This window comes from Pempheris klunzingeri, chromosome 17, assembly GCF_042242105.1.
Source record: "Pempheris klunzingeri isolate RE-2024b chromosome 17, fPemKlu1.hap1, whole genome shotgun sequence".
In the NCBI taxonomy this organism is placed as follows: domain Eukaryota; kingdom Metazoa; phylum Chordata; class Actinopteri; order Acropomatiformes; family Pempheridae; genus Pempheris; species Pempheris klunzingeri.
This window is the reverse complement of record NC_092028.1, coordinates 9,963,304-9,986,655: the sequence shown is the minus strand read 5'-3', so window position 1 is coordinate 9,986,655 and position 23,352 is coordinate 9,963,304. Positions and strand designations below refer to the sequence as shown.

The following is a 23,352-nucleotide window of genomic DNA, read 5'->3' as shown; positions in this document are numbered from 1 at the left end:
ATGGACCCACTGCTCAATTGAAACAACCCTTCCCCTGAGTCTTCTTCTTTCACGCTTAGGTGTTTAGGCCACCCTTATTATTTCCTCTTTGGGGGACAAGCACAGTCTGGCTTTTCTGCTGTTTTATCTGATGACACCGCTCACACAATACAAAGAAATGGTGAAAGGGGGGGGCCTCTCACTGACAGCGAGATGGATGCCACAAGTGACAACCTTTTGTTTTAGTAAAATACCCCGAGATGCTGGCTTTGCAGAGGCGAAAGGCGAGGCCAAGGGGAACAACTTGTTCACTTGTTCCGTTTGGTTGAGCAAACCATGGCACTGTCGGAACTTGTTACTTTTCCAGGTTTGTTTCGCTGTAGCTCAGGGAGGAGGGGGTGGGGGGGTTGAGCTGTTGATATAAGCCCCCCACCCCCCCACCCCTGCTCTGCTGAAAATAAGCATCACAGCAAATACACTCGCTTGGTGCTGCTAGAATAAAAACACAGATCTGGCTTCAAATTACCTCGCGCTTTGTCCTCCTCTGAATAGTTTACTGGCTCTAACGTGGCAGTTTATACTCTACGTGCCAAAAATGTCAATAAAACCGCCTTAATCGGCCGTCCAATCTGTAATAGCACCTGCTTATGGAAACACAACACGCCCATGCAGTCTATCTCTGCAGCTGCAATGTTTCCTTCCTATTAAACCGCTACTACTGTCGGAAACACAGGTCAAAACGCAATTACGCATTCGGACAGGCGCACTGTGTTTGTTGAAATGACTTCCTGCCCTTTCTTTTCTTCTGAATGTTGATAAAAATCAGGGGTCACCAAAGTGCAGACATTCATTACTGAACAAAATACAAAACGTCGGAAACTATGGAAACAGCTCCTAATTTTATTCTTCAGCTCGGCTCACGGGGAATACGGCGCAATGCCTGGTTTGAACTATGTGTGTTATAAATCAGAAATATTAGGTGCATTTAAGATTTTTTCCGATTGTGATAAATTGAACATAATATTCTTGTAAGATTTAATTAGTAAATTCTACAATTTATCGTAGTTATTCGCTGTTTTGTTGGGCCTAAATTCTATTGAATGTTTTCACGTTTGGAGACTTTCTGTGCTTGTGCCACGTCATTTTGGACACAGGAAACATTGTAATACTACCAGTAAAGACATTAATTTTCGAGTAATTTAGTCAACTTTAATTGAATTTAAACGTTTAATTTTTATCAAACCTTCCCTTGATTTTAAAAAATCTGAATGATTCTTTCACCGTTCAGGTTGTGGGATTTCTGAAGGCCTTCTCCTCTCTCTCTCTCTGTCTCTCTCTCTCTTTGCCCCAACTAGGATTTATTCAGCCTCAACCAAATTACTGAATTAATTCTCCCCCAATGTAAGGTCAGGCCACCGCCTGTTAATCTGTGCCAAGCGCGCAAACATTTCTTCAGAACAAAATCCAAACATTTGGGGGAAAAGTCTGTATTTCATTCCCAGTAAGAATAAAAGTAAATATAAAATCCACACTTAACGAATAAAACACCAGGCTGGCGCGTCATTTTAGCGCGTAAAGACAGGACACAGTGATTAAATAAATGACTTAATTGTAACAGTACCTTCAGCATGAATCGAATAATAGACTTAATGTAAAAGGTGGTGAAAGCTAAAATAATTCCACAGTGAAGGGCCAAAGAGGGGATGACTTACCGACACACTCGTTGGCCTCTCTGGCCGTGGCGCGCTGCCACGGTCGGTCATAGTGGAAAGGTTTGCACCTGTCGCACTCTGGTCCCGCCGTGTTGTGCTTGCACTCGCACACCAGATTCCCCTCTCTGTCCTTGACGCATTTTGAAGCGTGCCCGTTGCACTTGCACCGTCCCCCGACCTGCAGGTCCGACACGGCGTAAAAGTAGGAGTCTCGGGCCAGCTCCGAGTCGTCCTCGTTCTCGTCTCCGAAAGTGTGAAGCCGGCTGAAGATCACCTTGATGTCGGTGGCCGTCACCCAGTCCTGCAGCACCGGGGAGTTATCGAAGTCGTGCGCCGACGGTCTGCCGTCCAGGGTGCTGAAGGCGATGAGTCCACCTGTCAGAGGGTGCATGTCCGTGTGGGAGTCCGTGCAGATGGCCTCTTGCTCGTTCTGCTTGGTAATTGCTGCTTTATTCTGCCTGTTGTACATTTTCTTGCACTGAGTTGAATAATACTGAAACGGCACCCACGACTTGCCGTAGTCCATGGACTTGTAGATAGCCATGGACTCAGGTCTAGGTGAGCAGAACTGCAGGCTCACATAGGTGACCTCAAACTTTTTACCAAGCGACAGGGTGAGGGTGACGTTCTGCGGGTACTGCACGTAGTTTTCAGACTGCCAGCAGGTGAGGTTGTGAGGGTTGTTGAGGTCTGTTAAATACGCAGGTGGATGGGACTTCTTGGGGTCCCCGGCGTCGCACGTGTGACAGTCCCTCGCCCTCTCCTCTCCCTTCTCGGTCACCACGCAGTACCTGGCGGTCGGGTTGCCACAGGTGCTGGACACGCGCACGTCCTTACCGAAAGCGGAGTTGACGAAGTCCGGGATGCATCTCCGAGGGTTCCCGTTCTCATCATAGCACGGGTCCGGAGGGGAGGACTGTGCTGCAAACATGCTCAGCCCGTATCCTCCAAAGACCCCCTTGGTCAGCGCAGAAACGGTCACCAAGGTGACCCAAACCTCCACAATCCTTTGCATTGTAATCCGCGCACCGCAGGGACTCTTGCTGAAATATAATGGAGAGAAAATCACCAGAATTAATCACACTGGAATGAATTATGATGGAAGACAAAATCAAGAGAAGCGCAATAGAATTACAATAAATGATGCTCAGAGAGGTATAAGGAAAACTTGGAAAGCACTAGCGAATCATGAAACATACTAAATGTGTGTGAAATATCCTTACGAGGCAAAGAAAACTCCACCCAGGACACTACCTCCAAATAAACTGCTCAGGCTGAAAGTGTAGCACAACTCTTAAGAATTTGGAGAGCAACCTATCCCGTTTACGCACGAAAAACTAACTGCTATAGTTTTTCAGCCTTTCACCCCCTCTTTGAAACCCCTAAATAAAAATCAGATATGGCAGAAGCCCAGCTGGCTCGGAGGGTCCCTCTGCCTCCGCCTGTCCACTCAGTCACACCTCTGCCCACCTCTATCTCTGTCTGTCCCATTCCCTCTCTGCTATAATAGAAAAAAAAAAGGGGGTCCGCTCATTCAGAGAGGAGTCGGAGCCTTTTGAGTGTCTCTGCTGGAGGGAGAGCGAGCGGCGACATCTAGTGGAGTATTTGCTCCACATGTTATAAGATATGATGCCATGAAATCTTGTGATTTGAAGATACAACCTCATACCTTCCCATCAATGAAACAATATTGTCTTTTGTCCTGTTGCAGCAAGCAATACTCGTTTTGTTAGTGGAAGTAATTCTGTTGCATCATCTCCTGAAGGTGAGCTGTCCACCTGAACATGGAAGGAGCACACAGCACGTCAACCCTGAAATGGAGAAGAATATAAAATAGTCTGCCCTCAAATGATATAATTACATGACCTGAAAGTTAAAGATGACTTTTATTGTTTATTCTACATTGTGTATCTCCCAGGATTAGTAGCACATTTGCCAATTTTTAGAACAGAAAACTGGTCTCGAAGCTTCATTTAAACTGATATTTAAAAGGTAGAACAGGCATTTTTATTCTAACAGTTGTGCGGATATAAATAGCTGAGAAGCTCCAGGCCACAGAGAGTAACATCTCAGTGCCAGTGGAAGGTGAAGAAAGCAGCTCTGAGCACTTTGTTCAGGAAGACTCACTTTGCATTTATTCATTCTGATCTGCTAGAACCCGGACCCATTTCTCCTTTAAGTTAAATTATAGGGCGACATAAAAATGAACCACAAGGAACACATTTCTGAACTTATTTCTGAGATACTACCCCTCCTGTCCAAGATCTGGAATGTTTAACATATGTCACAGTGTAATTTGTAAGTTGTTTCATATCAACTTTTTCATAAAATACAGTCAGGACAGGTTATTTGTAGGACAGTATCAGAATTGTTAAATAGTTTGAAACTTACCTTTTAATGACAAAAACAAGCTATTTAAAATCAGCTAGTTGTGTCACAGGTGTTAATCAGGCAGACAACCATTTTGGAAAATGGTGTCCTGCGAGCACAAATTGACACTGGGTCACATGACCACCAGGATGTTTAGTGGTTACAAACCCTCTGGCAACTACATTTACAGTAAGTACCCCAGGGCGGGGAATCACTGGCTTGTACTTCTTGTTTGTATGATTCATTTATTTTCCACAACAGATTACATTAATATTCTAAAATGTGTATAATGTCTAATATGACCATGTGAAACACCATGTGAAACACATCCTGCAACCTTTATCTGAGTTGCATAATATGCATCACACACAGTTCTGTAAGTCAATTATTTCTCAAAACCTTAATTGAGCTTAGATTATTCATATTGTTACCAAATGTCAAGAATAAACTTTTGTGCTCAAACGAGCGCCATGTTTTTCCTACCTACAGTATATGTATACATCCTGTTTTGTGTGCTCCATCCTTAGAGCCAGTGGGGGCTCTGCTAATGCTATAATCCATAAGCAACAGATCAATTATTCACAAACAATTAAAATGACATTCCTCAGTATTCTGAACCAGCTCTTGTGTCAAATGAGATCTGTCACTGGAGCGACTCCTCCTACGACATGAGTGGATTGCCTTATGTAAAAGCACTGCTGCGTTAAGAGTCAGTTCCTGTTTTTGCAGCGCATGCTCTCCTGACTCTGCATTTGGAGGGTCTGTCTTTGAAAGGCACCAACATGGGAGGATGTGGTCTCCGTATTGTTTCCCTCCGCTGGTGAGTCTCAGCTGTGGTTGATCCAGGATGATCTAGGACACTGATAACTGCACTCATAGGTAAGACTCATTATATCTCTCACTGCTGATTACTTCTTCATTTTTAATCTCTTTATTCATTTCATTTACAGTACATTGCATCTGTCCTCCTGTGTCTGTCAGGTTTGGCAAGAGGTTTCATTTATTGTACTATTTCAAATATCCTCTTGTTGGTAGGAACAAGCCTCTGTTACGCAACTTCCATCAGATCTAACTGCAAACTGTTATTTAAGCTCTGCAGATTTCCTGTTCCCCTTCTCTAAGTGCATTCTCAACTACACAGCATGGAGTTTGTGCAGTATTTTATTAGATAACTGAGGTGCTGAACAGTGTCAGCAGTATCATTTTTTGCTTAATGCAAAGATAAGTGGAAGGTTTACGGTCCCTCCACTTTAATGTGCAATTACAGCATCAATCATCTTAATGTTTGAAGAAGCCCCAGCAGAGATCAGTGTTTTTGGCATGATGGCATTTACAGTCACATTTGCATGGCAGGACTGGACAATATAGCACAAACAACATACAATGGAGTAACACCTGCTTCCTCAGTAGACAATTGCAAGGCTTGATCGCAGAAGCTGGATATGCCAAGTACAGAGCTGCTGCCTCTGTGCTGCCCTGCTGCACACACAATATGCCGGACTTCATGGGTGTTTTATTCTTTGCAGCTAAGGGCTTTAAGGGTATTTTCTTGGCTACCTACTATGACTTATAAACTGTTATAAGATAATCCCTGCTGGTGTCCCTACCTTCTTTCTTTCACTATTGGCACGCACTCCTCATTTGATATATATTTCAACTAGTTAAGGTGTAGTTTCTGCTCCTGTCCTGCCTTAAGAAAGCAGTTGAAGGATTAGTTGTAGTTTACATACATGAGTGTTTGCCAGAAGGCCTTTTCCTGTTTTGATGGGCATGAAGTGACCCTAGTTTTCCAGCTGTGTCACTACACACATTATTCATCGCTGGCTGCAGTGACACATCTGCCACAGCTGGGCACAGTCGCAGCTTCTGTGTGCTCACTGACATCCAGGAGGACACATATACTCAGGAGCTCCTGGGAAAATGTTTTCTCTCTTGCAAGTCAAATTTTTTTCTTTTCAAGTGATAAAAAATTGGGGGAAAAAATCTTTTTAAAAGTCTTTTATCACACAAATGAAATGTCATTGCTTCCAGAGTTGTCTGTTTCATTGTGTGGTCCCTGTGGTTTTAGCTCCTTAAATACGCATGCTTCCTAACCACAGATGTCATGTGCTCTGGAGTAAGCAAATTCCATAGATTCTGTGTTTGGTTGCGCTTGCGTCCTTTGCTAAGATACATGTCCATCCCACTGCGGCCTTGAGTCACATCAAATCTCCTGTCAGCAGCTGATTTTAAGAATGAAAAAGTAGAAGTTGTGGCTGCTGCTTTCAACCAGCTCATCTCCGGTCCACTCATGCAGTGTGTGACTCACTGGTCCTGGTAGGAAGTGGCACACTGTATTTTCTGCTTCAACGTCTTTGCTGTGGCCAGTTGTGTTTGTGCGACTGAGCCTTTAACTCTGGATTGTGTTTCTGGAAGGGAGCAATAATAATTATAGCATGCTGGCAAGAGCAATAACAGGAAGCTTGGACCACTAAAGAGACATAATATATCGCATTACCGGAACACAATAATAGGGTGTAATTCTTGTTATTTTGGGACTTCCTGTTGATTTATCTCGTGTATTTCTCTGTGGGTGCTGTGATGCCTCTGCAGATGAGGACGCAGAAGATGGAGCAGAGCTCGTGCACAGAGGATCGGATCCAGCACGTCCTCGAGCGTTGCCTCTGTGACCTGGGTCTCAACAATCCTGACAAACAACTCTGGAATGGTAAGATCAAGTTCCATGCCTGCCTTTAACGGTAACACAATACAAAAACAACGCTGAAAATAAGACCTGAGACAGGCATAGATATAGATCTGATAAAAAGTAGAGATATGGTAAAACATATGTGGTTGAAAACTGTTATTGTACATGTCCTGACAGGCTGCTGCTGAACTTGACTTTAGTATTAATTAAATACTAATAAACGTAGATAGTGAAGCTTTTCAATGGTGAAAACACATGCCCAGCAGACCCATTAGGGACATATTGTTCATCTTATACAGACAAATGGGAATTGAAAGTGGTGACACACACAATGAAAAGTGGCAGACAGCATGTGGGAGCATCATGTTGGTTTATGCAAGTTCAGTTTAGAAATAACTTAATTCAGAGCGGTGGCAATGAGGGAAAGAGGCGAAATCATTTTCTCTGTCACTTGGCACCTCTCTGAATGTTAGTTGTTTACATGTTCATAATAGAAATAGCGTGTTTGCTGCCAGCCATCACAATGAAACCTAAAAGCAGAAATAAGTGGTTGCCTTAGGTTGTTTGTCTCTCTCTCTGTCTGACTAGCTGGGCTGTGTATAAACCGCTGGTGTTTGGAGGAACTTGTGAAGAGAGATCCCCACAACTTCCTCATCCTTCTGCAGAAAGTACTGAGGAAAACGAAAAAGGTCAAGAGCTGAAAAACCCCAAATCATTTTTCAAACTGTTCAGTGTGGCGTGATGAATGACAGTGTGCTTCAGTTCAGGATTTTTCCATCTTCTACAGGTGCTGGAGGAGTGTCAGTACGAACTGGTGGTGCCCCTCACTCTCCTGTTCTCCTCAACCCTCCTAAAAGTGAGTAACCAGTAGAGGAACAAGCACAAACTGCTCTGATTTCAGTTTTAGGGGAAGTTTGGGGTATTGCACAATAAAATATTTCTATTATTCTATTATTCTTTTTGTTATTTTACCTGATTCGATGTATTCTCTCTGCCTCTTGCAGGCTCCTCATGTGTCTCCAGAGTGCGGCGTGCTGCAGGAGGCCTATCTCTTGTTCCACGGTTTCCTGTCCTGGCCTGAGCCTTGCAGCTCCGCCAGTAAACGCCTGCTGAATATCATCCAGCAGGAGCTTAGAGCACCAGGTAGCACTGAAGCTCTCATTTACAGCAAGGAAATAGACTTTCAAGAATGGGAAGTACAAGCCAGTGATTTCCCGCCCAGGGGTACTTACTGTAAATGTAGTTGCCAGAGGGTTTGTAACATGCCATGAGTTAATCTGACAGTGCTGAAATAAAAGGTTTGGGGCCTCCGTTTTAGGGATTCTTCATGTATGAGTGTGACCATATGGGGGCAGTGTTTATCTGCTGACACTAAAGACTCCCTGCCTGCTTTTGTTTCAGGTATTTCATTTCATAGACTGGTTAGGACAGAGCAAGGTATTCCCCCACAGATTCAGTGCTCGAAAACAATGTAAGTTCATTCACACTTTAATGCATATTGCCATTTAAACGAGCTGAATATGGCTACTGTTTATATACATCTAAAACGCCTTCATAGCACATCAAAATCCACATCCGTAGTTTGAGTTTACACGCATGTGTGTGTCTTCATCTTATTAGGATTGTGCTGTTAGTGAGCCCAGATGAGGACATCCCTCCAGAGGTCCAGTCCGTCTCGGAGCAGCTGAGCAGGGCCCAGCACTCCAACAGAGACGTCACCATCCCCCTCATCATGCACAGCTTCCAGGCTGCTCTGGGAACAAAATACGACCTGCAGGCCCTCCACTCTGTCCTGCAGGTGACTGACCAATGTGTGCCTCTTTATTTTGGAGCACAGTTCCTCTTTATTCTTCCCTAGTTTCTTCCTAAAACAAACTTCCTAATGTTCCTCCAGACGAAGGCGTCCGAGGAGCTGGAGCAGCTCATGGAGGCAGTGACTGACGGTATGGAGACAGCAGCCTCTACAGCAGATCTCAGCACAGCCAGACAAGATCTACTACACAGGATGGAGAGACTCAGAGAAAGCCTTGTTGTGCCTGCTCCTGCTGATGGCTGCTCAGATAAAGGTACGACAGAACATCCATCCATCCATTATCTATACCACTTATCCGTCAGGGTCGCGGGGGAGCTGGAGCCTATCCCAGCTGACTTTGGGCGAGAGGCAGGGTACACCCAGGACTGGTCGCCAGCCAATCACAGGGCCACATACAGAGACAGACAACCACTCACACCCACACCCACACCCACACCATTTGTAGAAGCCATCCTCTCTTTAACTTCAGCTTTTTCACAGATGGCATCAAGTTAGCGTCCAAAATTTGCTGAAATTTTATTGAAAAAATTTTTCCTTCTACTCGTGAAATGTTCCCTGTGCCACTGGCTGCAATACAACCCCAAAGCATGATTGATCCACCTCCATGCTTAACAGTTGGACAGAGGTTCTTTTCATTGAATTCTGTGCCCTTTCTTCTCCAAACGTACCTTTTGCTCATTCCAGCCAAAAAGTTCTATTTTAACCTCATCGGTCCACAGAACTTGTTTCCAAAATGCATCAGGCTTGTCTATATGTTCATTTGCAAACTTCAAACGCTGATTTTTGTGGTGAGGACGTAGAAGAGGCTTTCTTTTGATGACTCTTCCATGAAGACCATATTTGTACAAGTATCTCTTTATAGTGGAATAGTGTACCACAACTCCAGTGTCTGCCAGATCTTTCTGGAGGGATCGTGCAGTCAGACGTGGATTTTGACTTGCTGTTCTCACAATCCTGCGAGCTGTTCTGTCTGATATTTTTCTTGGTCTTCCAGATCTTGCTTTAACTTCCACTGTTCCTGATGACTGCCATTTCTTAATTGCATTTCGAACAGAGGATATTGGCATCTGAAAACGCTTCGCTATCTTCTTATAGCCTTCTTCTGCTTTGTGAGCGTCAACTATTTTCAGTTTCAGTGTTCTAGACAACTGCTTAGAAGAACCCATGGTGCTGATTGTTGGGGCAAGGTCAGATGAGTCTGGGCATTTAACACCTTTCAGATTGACATCACCTGGTCTTTCCAGACGATGATTGTGAACAATCCATGACACTGTCAGGTCTCAACTTTCCAAAGGGGGCAGTACAAGGTATTAACTCTGCAGGGTGCCCAAACTTTTGCAGATGCCATTATTTTGTTTTCTGTTATTTTGACAGTGTAAATGATGGAAATAAAATCTAACTTTTTTTTGACATATTATAAGAATGTCTCATCTGTAATTTGATGCCTTTTGGAGATTTTTCCATCTTTCCTTGGCTTCTTTATGCACATTAATACAAATTTTTACCTGGGGTGCCCAAATTTTCGATCTCCACTGTAGTTGTGCTTTTCAAGACTGTTCGGTGTCACTTCTTCTCATTAGGGGCTGTTGAGACCTTCGTGCTGCCCTCCCCCAAATGTCACATATGCTCCTGGGAAAACGACAACTTTGGTAATTAGTTCAGTTTGAGCAACTCTCCAAATGCTTGTATTAGTTACTAGATGTCCTTTTTTAACTGTTCCCATTTTTCTTCTTTACGTTGATGCAGATATTCTGAATCACATTGTGGCTCGCGAGTTCGACCTGGACTCACCCCCAGACTGTTTCCTTAAAACAGAAATATATGAATATGATAATAATGACACCAGCGTGGATGAGGAAGACGAAGTGGAGGGAAACAAAGTGGGCCGGGAGTCTCAAAACCATCGTATCTCCACCGCGTCCTCATCCTCCAGGGACTCCATGTTTTCCAGCTACTCCCTCTCCTCCAGCTGGTCTGTGGTCTCCACATCATCAGGTGTGGAGAGTGACTGCAGTGAGGACACAACACAAGAGGACACAGAGGAAGGACAGGAGAGCCAACCAAAGCTTAGAAAGAAACCCAAAAAGAAGTCCAGATCCCTCTTAGGTGTTGAGCGTTTCTCCTTGCTTTTCAAGAATCCCCGCAGCCCGAGCATTTGCCGGCGTGTCCAGAGCATGGGCTACCGAAGTGACTTCAGCAAAGACTTTCAAAGACCTGGTTCCAGACGAGTTAATTCTTTGCATGCATCCACTGCTCCCCTCGACCCTTTTTCCCCTCAGAAGCACGTGTGCATCCGCAGGAGGCCGATCCTGAGCTGCGACGAAGGCGATGCGGCAGAGGCGCCTACCCTGGTCAAGGTGGTGGTATTTGGAGGTGACAAAGAGGCCGGCAGACTGGCGAGGGCGTACAGCGACCTGCAGCAGAAAGAGAGTAAATGTCCCCGATTCACCAAGACGTGCAAGCTGCAATTTTTCTTTGTTCCCACAAAAAGGAGGATTGTAGGAAGCCCAGGAGGAGGACACACACCAACTGAAGGGCACATAGGAAGTTCAACCAAAGCTGCTGCTTCTGTGGTGAGAAAATCAGTCACATTGTAAATGTACACTGTATATATAAATGTGTGCTTACACTTATGCATGACAAATGGTCCCTTGGTAGAATTCACCTGATAAACTAAAGGGCTAAAAGGACAAAGAGTTATTTGTTGGAGGAGCATAAACATCATCACAACCTGACAACCCAAAGTTATTCTAATTAATGGCTTATAACTTATCTATGAATCATTCATTAACTCTTAATAAAGCCATTAATCCTAACTTATTTATAAACAATATCTTATTAGAAAGTGGCACAGACAGTAATGGAATAATGTTTTCAAAGACAGGAAACTAGAAAGACATGAAATTGTATGCATGTTTTAGGTATCAAGACCTTATATTCCCTCATTCTGACAGGAGTGTAGTGACGGCGTACTAGAGGACAGTACAGCTGATATAGCCCAGATTTTGGGAATGATCGACCCCTGGTACGAGCGGAACGTCCTCAGTCTGCTCAGCCTGTCCTCCGACGTCCTCTGTCAGGTATCTTCCGTACTGGCATTGTCATTACAGAAGGAGAAACTGATTTAACAATACACACATAATGCTGTCATCACGATCTATGTTACCTGACACTCGTATGCGTGTTCTCTGTGAACCAGACGGCCTATAAGGAAGGCGATGTGTCAGGGAGCAGCGGCAGCGTGGAGAGTCTTCCTCTGCTGGCTGACTTGGTGCTTTATTACTGTAGACATGCAGACCAACCTGTCCTAGTGCAGCTGTACCAGGCTGAGGTGAGAGGAGATATGACTGAATGAATGAATGAATGAATGACAGAGAGAATGAATGAATGAATGAATGCTATAATTTGTTTTCTTCTTTGACACAGCTGACCCTGGCTGGAGGAGAGAGGAGAAGGGAAGTGTTTATTCACTCTCTGGAGCTCGGGCACACTGCTGGCACCAGAGCCGTTAAGGCAATGGGTGAGTCACTTGACTGACAGGTGTACCCAGACAGCCACAAAGACACACACACACACACAGTCTAATGTGTGCTGTCTTTTTTTAGGTGCTGCCAGCAAAAGGTTTGGAATAGATGAAGAACGGGAGGCTGTCCCCTTAACACTACGTGTTGCCTACAACAAGGTTTGATGCCCACAGATTTCCCGAAGCACAAACAATAACACTTACACTACTCACAAAAAGTTAGGGATATTTGACTTTCAGGTGAAATATATGGAAAATGTAAAAAGTGAATGCTACAGTGATATTATATCATGAAAGTAGGGCATTTAAGTAGAAGCATGCAATGGTCATTTTATTCATCTTAAACAATTTATTGAAAGAAAATCTAACAACAGTGGTGGGTATACCACAACAAAAAAGTTTCAGTGTCTCAATAAATTGGGATGTGGCCAAAGGACGTCCACTCCTCTCCTTTCTGTGACTCTTCCAGTCTCTCTGTATCACTGTTAGAACCTCCTGATGACACTCTGTGACCCTCTAAGCTCAGTGAACACCTCCATCTGAGGACTTCCTGTTTGAAGCCTCCAGTGTTGAGGTGCTGCTGATCAACTGTTAGGTGTCGTCTTGGTCTCATGATGTCAGAATGTGAACAGCTTGATGAGGAGGACTGTTTAAATACCAATTCTAACTGAAGCAGGAAATGTATTGGTGGATTCATGGATCAAACCTGCTGTGAAGCTTCTTGTTAGAGAACAGCAACTTGTGCAAAAAGTACTGAAACACTGAACAGTTGGACATGTGCATTCAAAGGTTTAGAGAAGGTCACATTAAGTTCACCTGGAAAGGTTAGAATGCATTTTAGGTTCATCCTGAAATTTCACCTGAAAGCCGAATATCCCTAACTTTTTGTGAGTAGTAAAAGTTACTAGTTAGTAGTTAAAGTTACCAGGCAGGCCTGCGTTTACATCTGGTCTACGTTTACGCTGCATTACAGGTGGCTGTTAGTGGGAGGAGTCAGTGGACCCAGACGGAGATGGTTTGCACATCAATAAATCTTCACAAAGCCTGCAGGAAGCCTGAGCAGCTAGGTGTGCGACAGTCATACAGTGACAGTTCCAGGCTTCCAGTTCAGAGTTGTGACGTCTAAGCAAATTAAAATCTTGTCTGTCCAGGTTCAAGAATAGAAAGTCTGCAGCTGACAATGACAGAAGTCCTGAAAAGGCAGTGCTCCAAGTCTAAAAAGGGCTACAACCAGGTGAAGGGCGGTTTTACATTTTGGAAATGAAACACTGAGCATAAAGTCATGCTCACAGCCTCCCTTTGAAACAATCCCTCCTTATGCTTCTTCCCCTCCACACACCCTCTGGCAGCACTTCTCCATATCAGAGGTGAAGGTGGACAAGGTGCAGGTGAGCTGCGGAGAAGACGGGACCACTTTCGCTGTGTGTCTGGATCAGGACGAGAAGAAGTTCATCCAGAGTGTCACCAGGTACAACAGAGCATCATCACTGCCTGTCATATCATTAAACCATTACTTAAGTAAAATAATGTAATTCCACTCTCTGTGCTACGTTAAGCTAACCAGCTGCTGACTGTGGCTTTATATTTACCTACAGATGTGTGATGAGTGTATGTGATACATCAATGCATTTGTAGCATTCTATTTATCTATTTTAAGTAGTTGAAGTGGTGATAGTTTTAGCTTCTTTATACACAGTTATGTGGTCTAAGGGTTCCTAGTCCAGAGGGCAAAGGGGTCCAAAGGGGCAAAGCAGCATAAATCTTAGGTTACATGAGATGAGTAATGTGGTCGGAAAGAAGTGCAACTACATAAGTTGCTTTTTGCTTTGCTTATAAATAGTGCTGCAAATATTTGTTTAAATGAAGCCATAGACACCTAATAATACTAATAATAATCTTATATAGCACTTTTATTAACAATGTTACAAAGTGCTTTATAAAATAAGGTAAAATCAGACAAGGCAATTAAAAATCAGGATAAAACCAAAGGATAAAAGCACAAAAAGGATAAAAATAAGATAAGATAAATGAGAACGGTAACAATGAAAATATGCGATGATGCTGTAACCCTCTGTGTCTGCAGGTGTGAGGTGTCTCTGTGCTGTAAACCAGGAAGCAGTTCAGACTGGAGGTCCTACAAGCCCTTACCCGGCCAAGTCCAGCCTCTGCACCCATCCTACTGCTCCCTGCTCTGCCTTCCCATCACATCATTCTCTGCCTCATATCCATGACACCCTGCGTGAATCCACGAAGGTGAAAGATAACTCACACGGGGGACGTTTAAAGCAAAAGAACACGGGTTGCAGAATATAGATACAGTGAAAATGAAAGCGGAGAAAAAGTCGCTGCCCAGTGCTGTTGTCCTGTAGCTGATGTCAAGGTGTGTCACATTGTTGTTTAGAGGATTGTGTTGCAGCTTTCTACAGTTTTTATTTCCCATATCACATCTTTGACGTCACTGGAAGAGACGGTTTCAGGACCGTAGCTGATATAAGCGTAAGAATGTGCATTTATTGATGTTCTTGTTTGGAGGATTTTACAGGGTCTTAAGGTCACAGCAGGTTTTTGAGAGATGTTATTTGTCAGTTATGTCAATTATCTGCTGTCAGTAGAATGAAACTGGTTACTTGATTACTAGTGAGTACGTTTTGTTGATCCATGTCAGTAGGACAGAGAGAAAGCCTCTTTTTTTTTTAAATAAGCTATTTATTTTGAAGTGATAGCACTATTTTATAGATATATGTAAATCAGAAAATACATTTCATTATGTTTATGTCACACAATTGGAATAAATTCCTATGAATATCAGCTCTGATTGTTTGTTCTCACTGTCACAGCCACTTCTGGACTTCCTTTTATGAGTCACTCACACCCTGTCTCACTAACACAATAAACAGTAGCTGCCATTCAGACATTATTTCACTCTAAGGTAGCAGCAGTGGGGCCAACTCAGAGGGAAACACTGCTCATATTTCTTCTCAGACATTTATAGCGCAGCGAGAAGTTGTCTTTCATTTGACTGATATTGAAGAGCAGAGAAGATGGTCGATCCAATGCGTGAGTGCTTTCATGTCCTCTTGGGTAACTATTGTACTACACAAACTTGTTTTACTGGTTGAAGCTTGGAGTTGACTTAACTTAACATCACAGTGACATGGGTGATCTTTCCTTTTAGCTGATGTTTCTATCTCAACCGTGGAGTCCAACCTGTACAACATGGCCCAGGCTCTCCTCAAAGAGATGAACAGCCAAAGTGCTTCACAGAAAGGTAGCTACAACTGAAGGCATTTAAGGCAAATAAGCTTGAATGCAACCAATAGTATCGTTACTTGTTAAAAGCACAAAAGGACACCATTATTTAGGAAAAATCACTCTTATGTTTTTACTGTAAATGCGTAGCATAAAGTTATATCTTGTATCCGTGGATTTAACTACCTTTGGGTAGATTAGGCTAGCCTCATCCCCAAGTTTCAACAGTTGTATGCTAAGCTAAACTAAGCTGTAGCACTTTATTAAACAGACATAAGAGAGGTATCAAACTTTTCATTTAACTCTCAGCAAGAAAGCAAACGAGCTTATTTCCCAAAATGTAAAGTAGTTTCCTTGGACTTGTGGTAAAACAGAAAATAGGTATGATTTAGTTTGGCACATTTACATTTTTCTGTTAATGACACATGAACTCTTGAGTGCATGACTTCCACTTGTAACTATGTACTGAAATAAAAGATGAGTACTCCTTCCACCACTGCTGCGCAGGAATGCTTAGATGGAGTCTTCAGAGGAAGCTGGAGAGCGATCCATCCTGCAGCGTTTCGTTGATCCAAGTGCTCATCAAAGAACTGGAGAAGAAGCTAAAGAGGGTTGTCAAGGCTTGCTCCTTCAACTTTATCTTATTTTATTCATTTTTAAATTCTATGTAGATTTCCAAGAGCTTATGTGTTTCTTCATTTGTAGATCATGATGGGGTTTTTTTCCTTTTTCTATTGTGCCTGCATGCTTTATATGCTGAAAAACAATATCTGCAAAAGCGAAACAAAAAGCAAATAATAATGTAACTTTTTGTATCACAACTGATGCAGATTCACAAAACACAATCCTTGGTGCGTGTCATTGCAATGCTGCACACTCTCTGCTATGTGGTTATTCAGGTAGGACACACTTGTGTGACTTGCTCTCATAAAGTTTGTAAGAGTGAAGCTTTTTGCTGTAGACCAACAGACAGCTGAATATGCATTATTAGAAGTATATTGTGCCATGTTGATTCACTATTTCTGTATTCATCTTCCCAGTCAGGTGCTATAATTCCCACCAGCCTTTGCCAGACAACACATGAGTGTTTGATGAAACTGATGATATTACCGTGGCCTTGCTCTGTTGTGGCCCTAAGCACTCTGAGGAGCATCAAGATGGAAATGATTACACCAGGTAATACGCATCAGTGCACACATTTTCAGCCAGATGAAATCAGCTACACACAATAGAGTACACTGCGATGCTGTAAAATAAACACCCTTGACAGACTAATCCTTCCATTAACAGGCTCCTTGTATCAGAGGAGAGTCGTTGCAGAGCAGAGCTTGAAGAATGAGCATTTCACTCTGAAGGAAAAGTGAGCATATCCTTTGAATGTCTATCAGAGTGGATGAAAATGGTGCAGGGTTGAACAGAAAATAAACTATTATATTACAACCATTGTCTTACTTGTTTGCTATTTCCCTTCAGGGTGTTTGTTCTTGCTGACCCAGCTGTGTTTTCTGCTCCACTGGAAGCAACAGTGAGGGCACAATTGGAGGCATCCAACTTGCTCAGGAACACACCGACCATGGAGAGAAATGTGGTGCTACATGTGTTGCAGGCAGGGCTGGGGACGACCTGTCAAAGCTCCAGACTGACTCTGGCCCTGGGGGTAAGCTAGTTTATGGTGATAGTTTGGACAAAACAAGAAGGTCCATCAGTTGGCTCAGAGGTAGAGCGGGTCGTCCATCAATCGGAGGGTCAGCGATGGTTTGATCCTCGGTTCCTCTAAGTCAAAGTGCAAGACACTGAACCCCAACTTGTTCCAGCTTCAGTGTGTGAAGGAATAGTCTCCTCCAACTTAGATTCCTCCTGTGTGACTGATGTGTGAATGCGCTATACAAATACAGACCATTTACCCTTTGGTCGAGGGTGAAATATCTCAAAAGCTATCGGACAAATTGCTGTTAAAATTTGGTACATATATTCACGGTCGCCAGAGGATTAATCCTAATATGCCCCGGTTTTGTTTTATTGTGAGAAATCTAATAACATCTACTAGATGGATTTGCTGAAAATTTTGTACAGACATTCGTGGTTCCCAGAGGATGGATCATGTTGGCCTTCACCTGACCCTCTAGCACCACCATGAGGCCAACATTTATGTAAAATGTCCAAACAACTATTGAAAAGACTCCTCTAAAGCCTTTGTACTTTATGTTAGGCGCAAATGTTAGCAGAAAGTTTTGGTAGATAGTGAACATTGTAAAGATTATAGCTGTTGAACATTAACATGATGCCATTGTCACTGTGATCACAATACCATGATAGTTTTTGCATTTACCTCAAAGCGCTGCTGTGTTTGAGTGCGGCCTCAGTTTCTAGCATGACTGTGGACTCTTAGTTTTGCTAATAAATGCATGCATGAGGCAAGTTTACTTCTCATTTAACTACATAAATATTATATTCATCTGTATTCAGTACGTCTCATTGCTTGTCTTTTGTCTGTTTCAGGCTTTAGGGGACCATATGGTGGAGAAATATTTCCAGGAGGTGGTTCTCGCTGTGGAGGAGAGTATAAAGCATGGTACAGGTGGTCGTGCAAACTACCTGAATAAACTACAACATGTATACAGAGACGTCTTGACTGCTTCTGAAGAGGGTGTGTGTTCTGCGCGCACTGCTGCTAAAGCACAGATTAGTATGAGCGATCGCGATTGGATCGCTGTGTTATGTTTACCCTGTTTCCTCAGATATAACCAGGGGAGATCATGATGCTCCTGTGTGCACTGCATTACCCTGTCCAGACATCAACTTCCTCTTGTGGAGAGAAGAAGAGGATCTATGTGAGTTAGTCAGACAGAAAAAACTGCCTCTACTTTATATTTCTTTTTTATTTGTTACAGTATACTAAATGTACATTTAATGTACACTAAATGTGTCTTTACCAAAGGGAAACTGCTGTCAAACTTCGCCCTGCGTTGCTGCCCTAACTCTATTGTCGACGAAGAAGAGAAATACAAAGCAGATTCAGTCTGGTCCAAGGGCAGTGAGGTAGAGACAGACCTGAAGGAGAGTAACTGTGATGAGGCCGAGCAGCCTCCGGTTGGAAACCCTGTGACAGCATTCTCACGGAGAAATGCCTTTAAGAAGATGAAGCCAGCAGATAAACTGAGGCTAATGAGGGAGAAGATAGAAGCATTTCCTGGAAGCTCTCCTGTACTCAAAGAAGAGAGTAGGCTTCACACAGCACGGGTAGTGGTGATGGGAGACGATCGTGTGCTGGGAAGACTTAGCAGGGCTTATCGCTCTATTCGGTGAGCAGCTGTTCCGCGTAATGCTACAGCAAAGTGGTGTATGTTCCTCAAACCTTTTCTGCATTTCCAATGTGTATGTGTATGTGGGTGGGTGCACCTGTTAATGACTAGACTCAGCTCTCTATTCACGTTTTCCATCCATTTTCCAACAGAGAAAGAGAGTCAAAACTTCTTATTTTGACAAAGAAACTGAATCTCCAGTTCTACTACATCCCAGTCACTGATGAGGTGCTAAGTTCTCCTGTAAGTTACACTGTGCGACTCTCTGACTGACTGGTATAGATGTAGAGGACTCTGTGCGACCCTGTTTTTCCCCATAGGATAGCCGAAGTCTGGGTGAAGACAGATTGTATCTCGCCTCCTTACTGGGAAGGGTGGATCCATGGTACAACAACAACATCAACAGTCTGCGAGCTGCCGTCTCCAAACCAGTTGGAATGGTAACTACAGATTTCAACAGGGAGCCTACAGCCATGCTAGCAGCTCTGTGAGGTTATATTAAACTTGGGTTTTCAGTGAAAGGACCCTCAACCTATAATTCAAATAATTACAAATATACAGTTAAATATTATAAATCACTTGAAGTACATTTGATCACCGGCTATTCATTTAAAAAAGCAGGCTTCCAAACACTTCAATTGATTATACAAAAAAGAGATATTAATAATTTATTATCAATATCTATTTTCCACTGAGCTAAATGGCAGAATTTCATGGAATTGGGTTTATTTTTTTTAACAAAGTAAAACTTGATATTAAGCCAACTGAACTAGCTTTGCTTGTTGCAGAATAGCTGCTCATCTGTTTCTCTCTTCCCTCTGTGACGTGCGTCTACTGCAGCAGTCTAATCTCAGCGAGCCATCAGAGGACACCCTCTTCCTACTGGACACCCTGTGTTACTACCTTCGCTGTGGGACACAGCCAGTTAACCTGCCCCTCTACTCTGTTAAGGTAGCTGTCATGGGTATAGATATTAAAATTTACATGCATTCAAATGTCACACACGTGTCATTGGAATCAGCAGAAATGCTACATTAACATGGCAGTAGGTGTCCATTTTAAAGACTTTAGTGTTTATATATTGTGGTGTTGCTACTTTTATTTAAAGCTGCACTAATCAAACGTTCTTTATATTAACTTCTTACCAAATGGCCATGTGTAAAGCTTGTAATGAGAATAATGACCAAACTTTGCCAATTTTGATGTGGATGTGTGTGAGCTTTGGTGTTAGTGTTGGTGTTCAATAAAAAAGACTCAATAAAAAGTAGTAGAACAGGCTAATTAGCTGAGCTGACAGAGTCTCTAGTTCTTCCTGGTTACGAGTGACTTTAAAAAGAAAAGCGCTTCTGTCCAGGAAGTACAACAGATTTTACAGCATGAATCAGTGTAGTACATACCAAGGTGTTTATTTCTTCAACTGACTGCATTTACTAACAATACTGACTGGACATCCACAGAAAATGTAGTGAAGTTTGCGTTTAATGTCTAGTTGGTGAGGAACATCACATATCTATATATTTTTCTCTGGTGGAGACCAAATACAGAGTTAAAAGGATTGAATGTTGCTCTGATACCACAAGACTTTTCAACAGTCTGTACAGAAGATGTGAACATTTTTTCTAAGCTTGCTCTGCTGCTTCCTAGTGGCCAAACAACTGCAGCTTTAAATAAAGACTTCAGGTTGATGGTAGATGTTGCCAGTGGTGTCAAAACAAATGCAGCACGGACTTATTGATGCGTCGCAAGTATTTCCATGTACTTCCTGTGTCTAGATGACCCGCTCCAGCTGTGATGTATGCTCTGTGGTGGAGGAGGTGTTTGTGTCCCACCTGGAGGCAGACATCCCACAGTTCAGACACCTTAAAGATAATTTCTCAAGTATGTTTCTGTATCACTTCTGTGTGTGTGGATACTACCATGACTGTCCTGACATTGTAGTTACATACAGTACGGTGTTGTTTTTGACAGAGGAGCCCCCTGCACGTCGAAAGAAGGCAACAGTGGAAGGGTTTGGGGCAGTGATCTCTGTCAGTTACACAAAGGTACAGCCCTTATTATTAATAGTCAATACTGTAATGTTTTCTCCTTAGCATTAGCATCAACGGTAGGATCTGGGATAACTGTTATATCCTCATCAGAGCTCTTTAAGCAAACGAGAAGTTGTAAAGGGAGATGCACTCATGACATGTGGTGTGGCGATTACATCAGAAACGGCAGCTGTAACGTCAGGTACCCCTTTTGATTTGTATTAATATTTAGCTGACAGATTTACGCAAGGAGATAAATTATGAGAATGATGGTGATGAGTAATTCTTGTCATTCTGTGTAGGCAAGGATTTCCTTACTGTCAGGTTTGACAGTATGAACCCAGGATACAACACAGTAAGAAGTCTTTTACTTCTACTTGAGAAAATTTAATGATTTATCATTATCGCTGCCATTATTTGAAGTAATTCAGTGCAAATTGTTAAGCTATGTAAACCTTTTATGTTTTAACTACAGGAGATCCAAACCCAAAACATCAGCATCAGGACGGTGGAGGATCGAACGCTCTCTGTGTGTCTGGACAAGGACCCTCGCAGGACGTACACTGATGTCCAAAGGTCATTTATGACACTACAAAATTTCTATTTCACCTCAAGCAAGATTGAAAGTGTGACACAATCTGACACCTCTCCTCTACAGGCTAGACATTTCACCATGTTTGGACCCAGGATGCAGCGTCAGGTCCAGGTTTAGTGTCAGCGGCGAGCGAGAGCTGCCGTTGAGCAAATATCTGGACAGAGTCCTGTCACTGCCAGTCAACACCTTCACTGGAGTGACCCCCTGAGGGAGCTGTCTGCTTCATGTACAGATACCGCATACTACTGTACACAATGCACTATTAACACCAAACATATTGTGTAAAACACAACTGTAATAATATTAGATAGGAGAAGTTATTGATCCCGATGGGGGATCTCATCTCATTCAATCAAGTAACTACATTCGCTCAAGCACTGTTTTAAGTGCAGTTTAGAGGTACTTGTACTTTACTTCAGTATTTCCATTTTATGAATCTTAATAGTTCTACATTTCAGAGGGAGACGTCGCACGTGTTATTCCACTACTTCACAGCAATTATGACTTTTTAGATGAAGATTTTACATGTAAAACAGTTGGGGATTAAATGTGATGCAAGGCTGTAGATTATTAGAAATACTGTCTGAATGGGGGCATTTGGTACATTTTGCTGCTCATACTTCTGTACTTTTATTTGAGTAAATGATCTCAATAATTCATCCACCTCAGATTGAATCATCGTAAGTCGTGCTTTTTTGCTCATTATAATGTCAAATTTACTGTTACAACTTTTCTGTTTGCAATGAGGGAACAAATAGAACCATCAAAACCACGTGACCCCGTATTAATCATGGAAGTGAAACGTTTTCAATTTGTTAAATAAACCACGCAAATAAATTTCTCCTGTGTGAAAGAACTATTCTCTTTTAGTTGCACAAAGAAAGTTGACATGAATGTGCTCTTACTCACTACATCAAAGCAGAGTAGATCATAATATTTTAGATTCAGTTTCAGTAAAGACTTTCACCTGGGACGCTCCTCTCTGTGGCGCACAGAGGCATCCCCGCCGGTAGGGGTCGCTGTAGTCATAGAAACCTGTCCAGGTGTGACCTGAGCAACAGTTGAGGGAATTCACCGTCCAGGTGGCTACAGGTGTGCCTGTAAACACAAAAGAGACCGAATCGTGGATGATATGCAGGAACCAGAGGCGGAGAATGACCGGTAGACAAGTTTAAAGAACTTTTTGTGGACAGAGATAACAGGTAAATACTTCATTTGACCTCTTTTTCTCTTTATCTTACTTTATCTTGCGGTGACGTGGACTAGAGTCCTCATTCTGCAGGGACAGGTGCATCCAGCCTGACGGGTGTTCCTGGCCGTCAGGTTCCTGTTTTATCATAAGGAAATACACGCAGGCCTTATTCCTTCCTCATGTTCAAGTTGAATAGTCTGTATTGTTTCTATGTTTATCCGCACCGAGCCATTCAGCCAAGATGTCAGTCTTGTCTCTGCAAATAAGGTAATATAAAACCAGAGTTTGTTACAAGAATGATACCCTCTGAAGTCTTCTACTGAGGACGGTAGAAATCGCTTATAAATAATAATATAATGAAAATTCATTCATCTTATATTTTAAAAAACAGACTGGACAAGGAGGACTGTGGTGTGGCCTTTGGGAACCTCTGAGTGGCTTCATGGGCACAAGCACGCTTTCTAGTTGAAATAATAAGAGGAGCTCCAAATAAATAATCTGCTACTACTGCTTTGATGATTAACTTTTCATGAAAAATAGTGAAAAGGTGTGAAACATTCTCAGTTTCTAGCATGTGAAATATGAGGATTCAGTCATACATCTTTGTGAATTGAATATCTTTGGGTTCGAACTTTTGAAGATGTTGCATTGGGCTCTGGGAAGTAGCGATGGGCAATTTTTCACTTTTTGTTGTAGTTTCACAGACTAATCGGTAAATTAAGAAATAATGAGCAGGTGAATTGTATCCCTCATAGGCTGCCATTAAGGTCCATTTGAGGACAGATTAGTGCGACCCTCCTGTTGTGCTGTATTTACTGTATTATTTCCTGCCTCTCTCTGTGCCTTTGTCCAGCCTGGTGCTTCATGTGAAACCAGTCAGGAAGGCCGCGAGCCGCCCAGGAGG

General features: G+C 42.7%; 3 protein-coding genes across 4 annotated transcripts in view; 2 read left to right on the top strand and 1 right to left on the bottom strand.

Annotated features, from left to right (window-relative positions):
* The window catches only part of ntn1b (netrin 1b), a 38,697-nt gene extending 35,991 nt beyond the window's left edge, over positions 1–2,706 (bottom strand). The window contains exon 1 of the mRNA XM_070848211.1: positions 1,692–2,706. Within this exon, the coding sequence (XP_070704312.1) occupies positions 1,692–2,706 (1,015 nt within the window). The remainder of the gene's footprint in view (positions 1–1,691) is intronic.
* A 2,156-nt stretch (positions 2,707–4,862) lies between these two features.
* LOC139216459 (phosphoinositide 3-kinase regulatory subunit 5-like) lies at positions 4,863–14,891 on the top strand. Of its 2 annotated transcripts, XM_070847579.1 has the most exons (18): positions 4,863–4,940; positions 6,654–6,768; positions 7,336–7,436; positions 7,535–7,603; positions 7,752–7,890; positions 8,149–8,218; positions 8,368–8,545; positions 8,642–8,813; positions 10,141–10,209; positions 10,307–11,133; positions 11,515–11,640; positions 11,760–11,891; positions 11,987–12,080; positions 12,166–12,242; positions 13,057–13,150; positions 13,235–13,317; positions 13,433–13,551; positions 14,167–14,891. In XM_070847579.1, exons 2-18 carry the CDS (start codon positions 6,654–6,656, stop codon positions 14,312–14,314), a joined length of 2,613 nt encoding a protein of 870 aa, XP_070703680.1. In that variant the 5' UTR covers positions 4,863–4,940; the 3' UTR covers positions 14,315–14,891. The 2 variants fall into 2 exon arrangements, with proteins under 2 accessions (XP_070703680.1, XP_070703679.1); XM_070847578.1 differs by lacking the exon at positions 4,863–4,940 and having other exon boundaries at positions 6,583–6,768.
* Positions 14,892–15,124: 233 nt separating this feature from the next.
* On the top strand, positions 15,125–22,075 carry pik3r6b (phosphoinositide-3-kinase, regulatory subunit 6b). Its single transcript, XM_070847414.1, has 20 exons — positions 15,125–15,140; positions 15,259–15,351; positions 15,840–15,952; positions 16,163–16,231; positions 16,373–16,376; positions 16,623–16,692; positions 16,806–16,989; positions 17,832–17,979; positions 18,071–18,163; positions 18,271–18,634; positions 18,787–18,877; positions 18,955–19,074; positions 19,475–19,585; positions 20,407–20,512; positions 20,603–20,676; positions 20,773–20,863; positions 20,964–21,016; positions 21,137–21,237; positions 21,320–21,367; positions 21,404–22,075. The coding sequence occupies exons 1-20, from the start codon at positions 15,125–15,127 to the stop codon at positions 21,462–21,464; spliced, it is 2,010 nt and encodes a 669-aa protein (XP_070703515.1). The 3' UTR covers positions 21,465–22,075.
* The last annotated feature ends 1,277 nt before the right edge of the window (positions 22,076–23,352 follow it).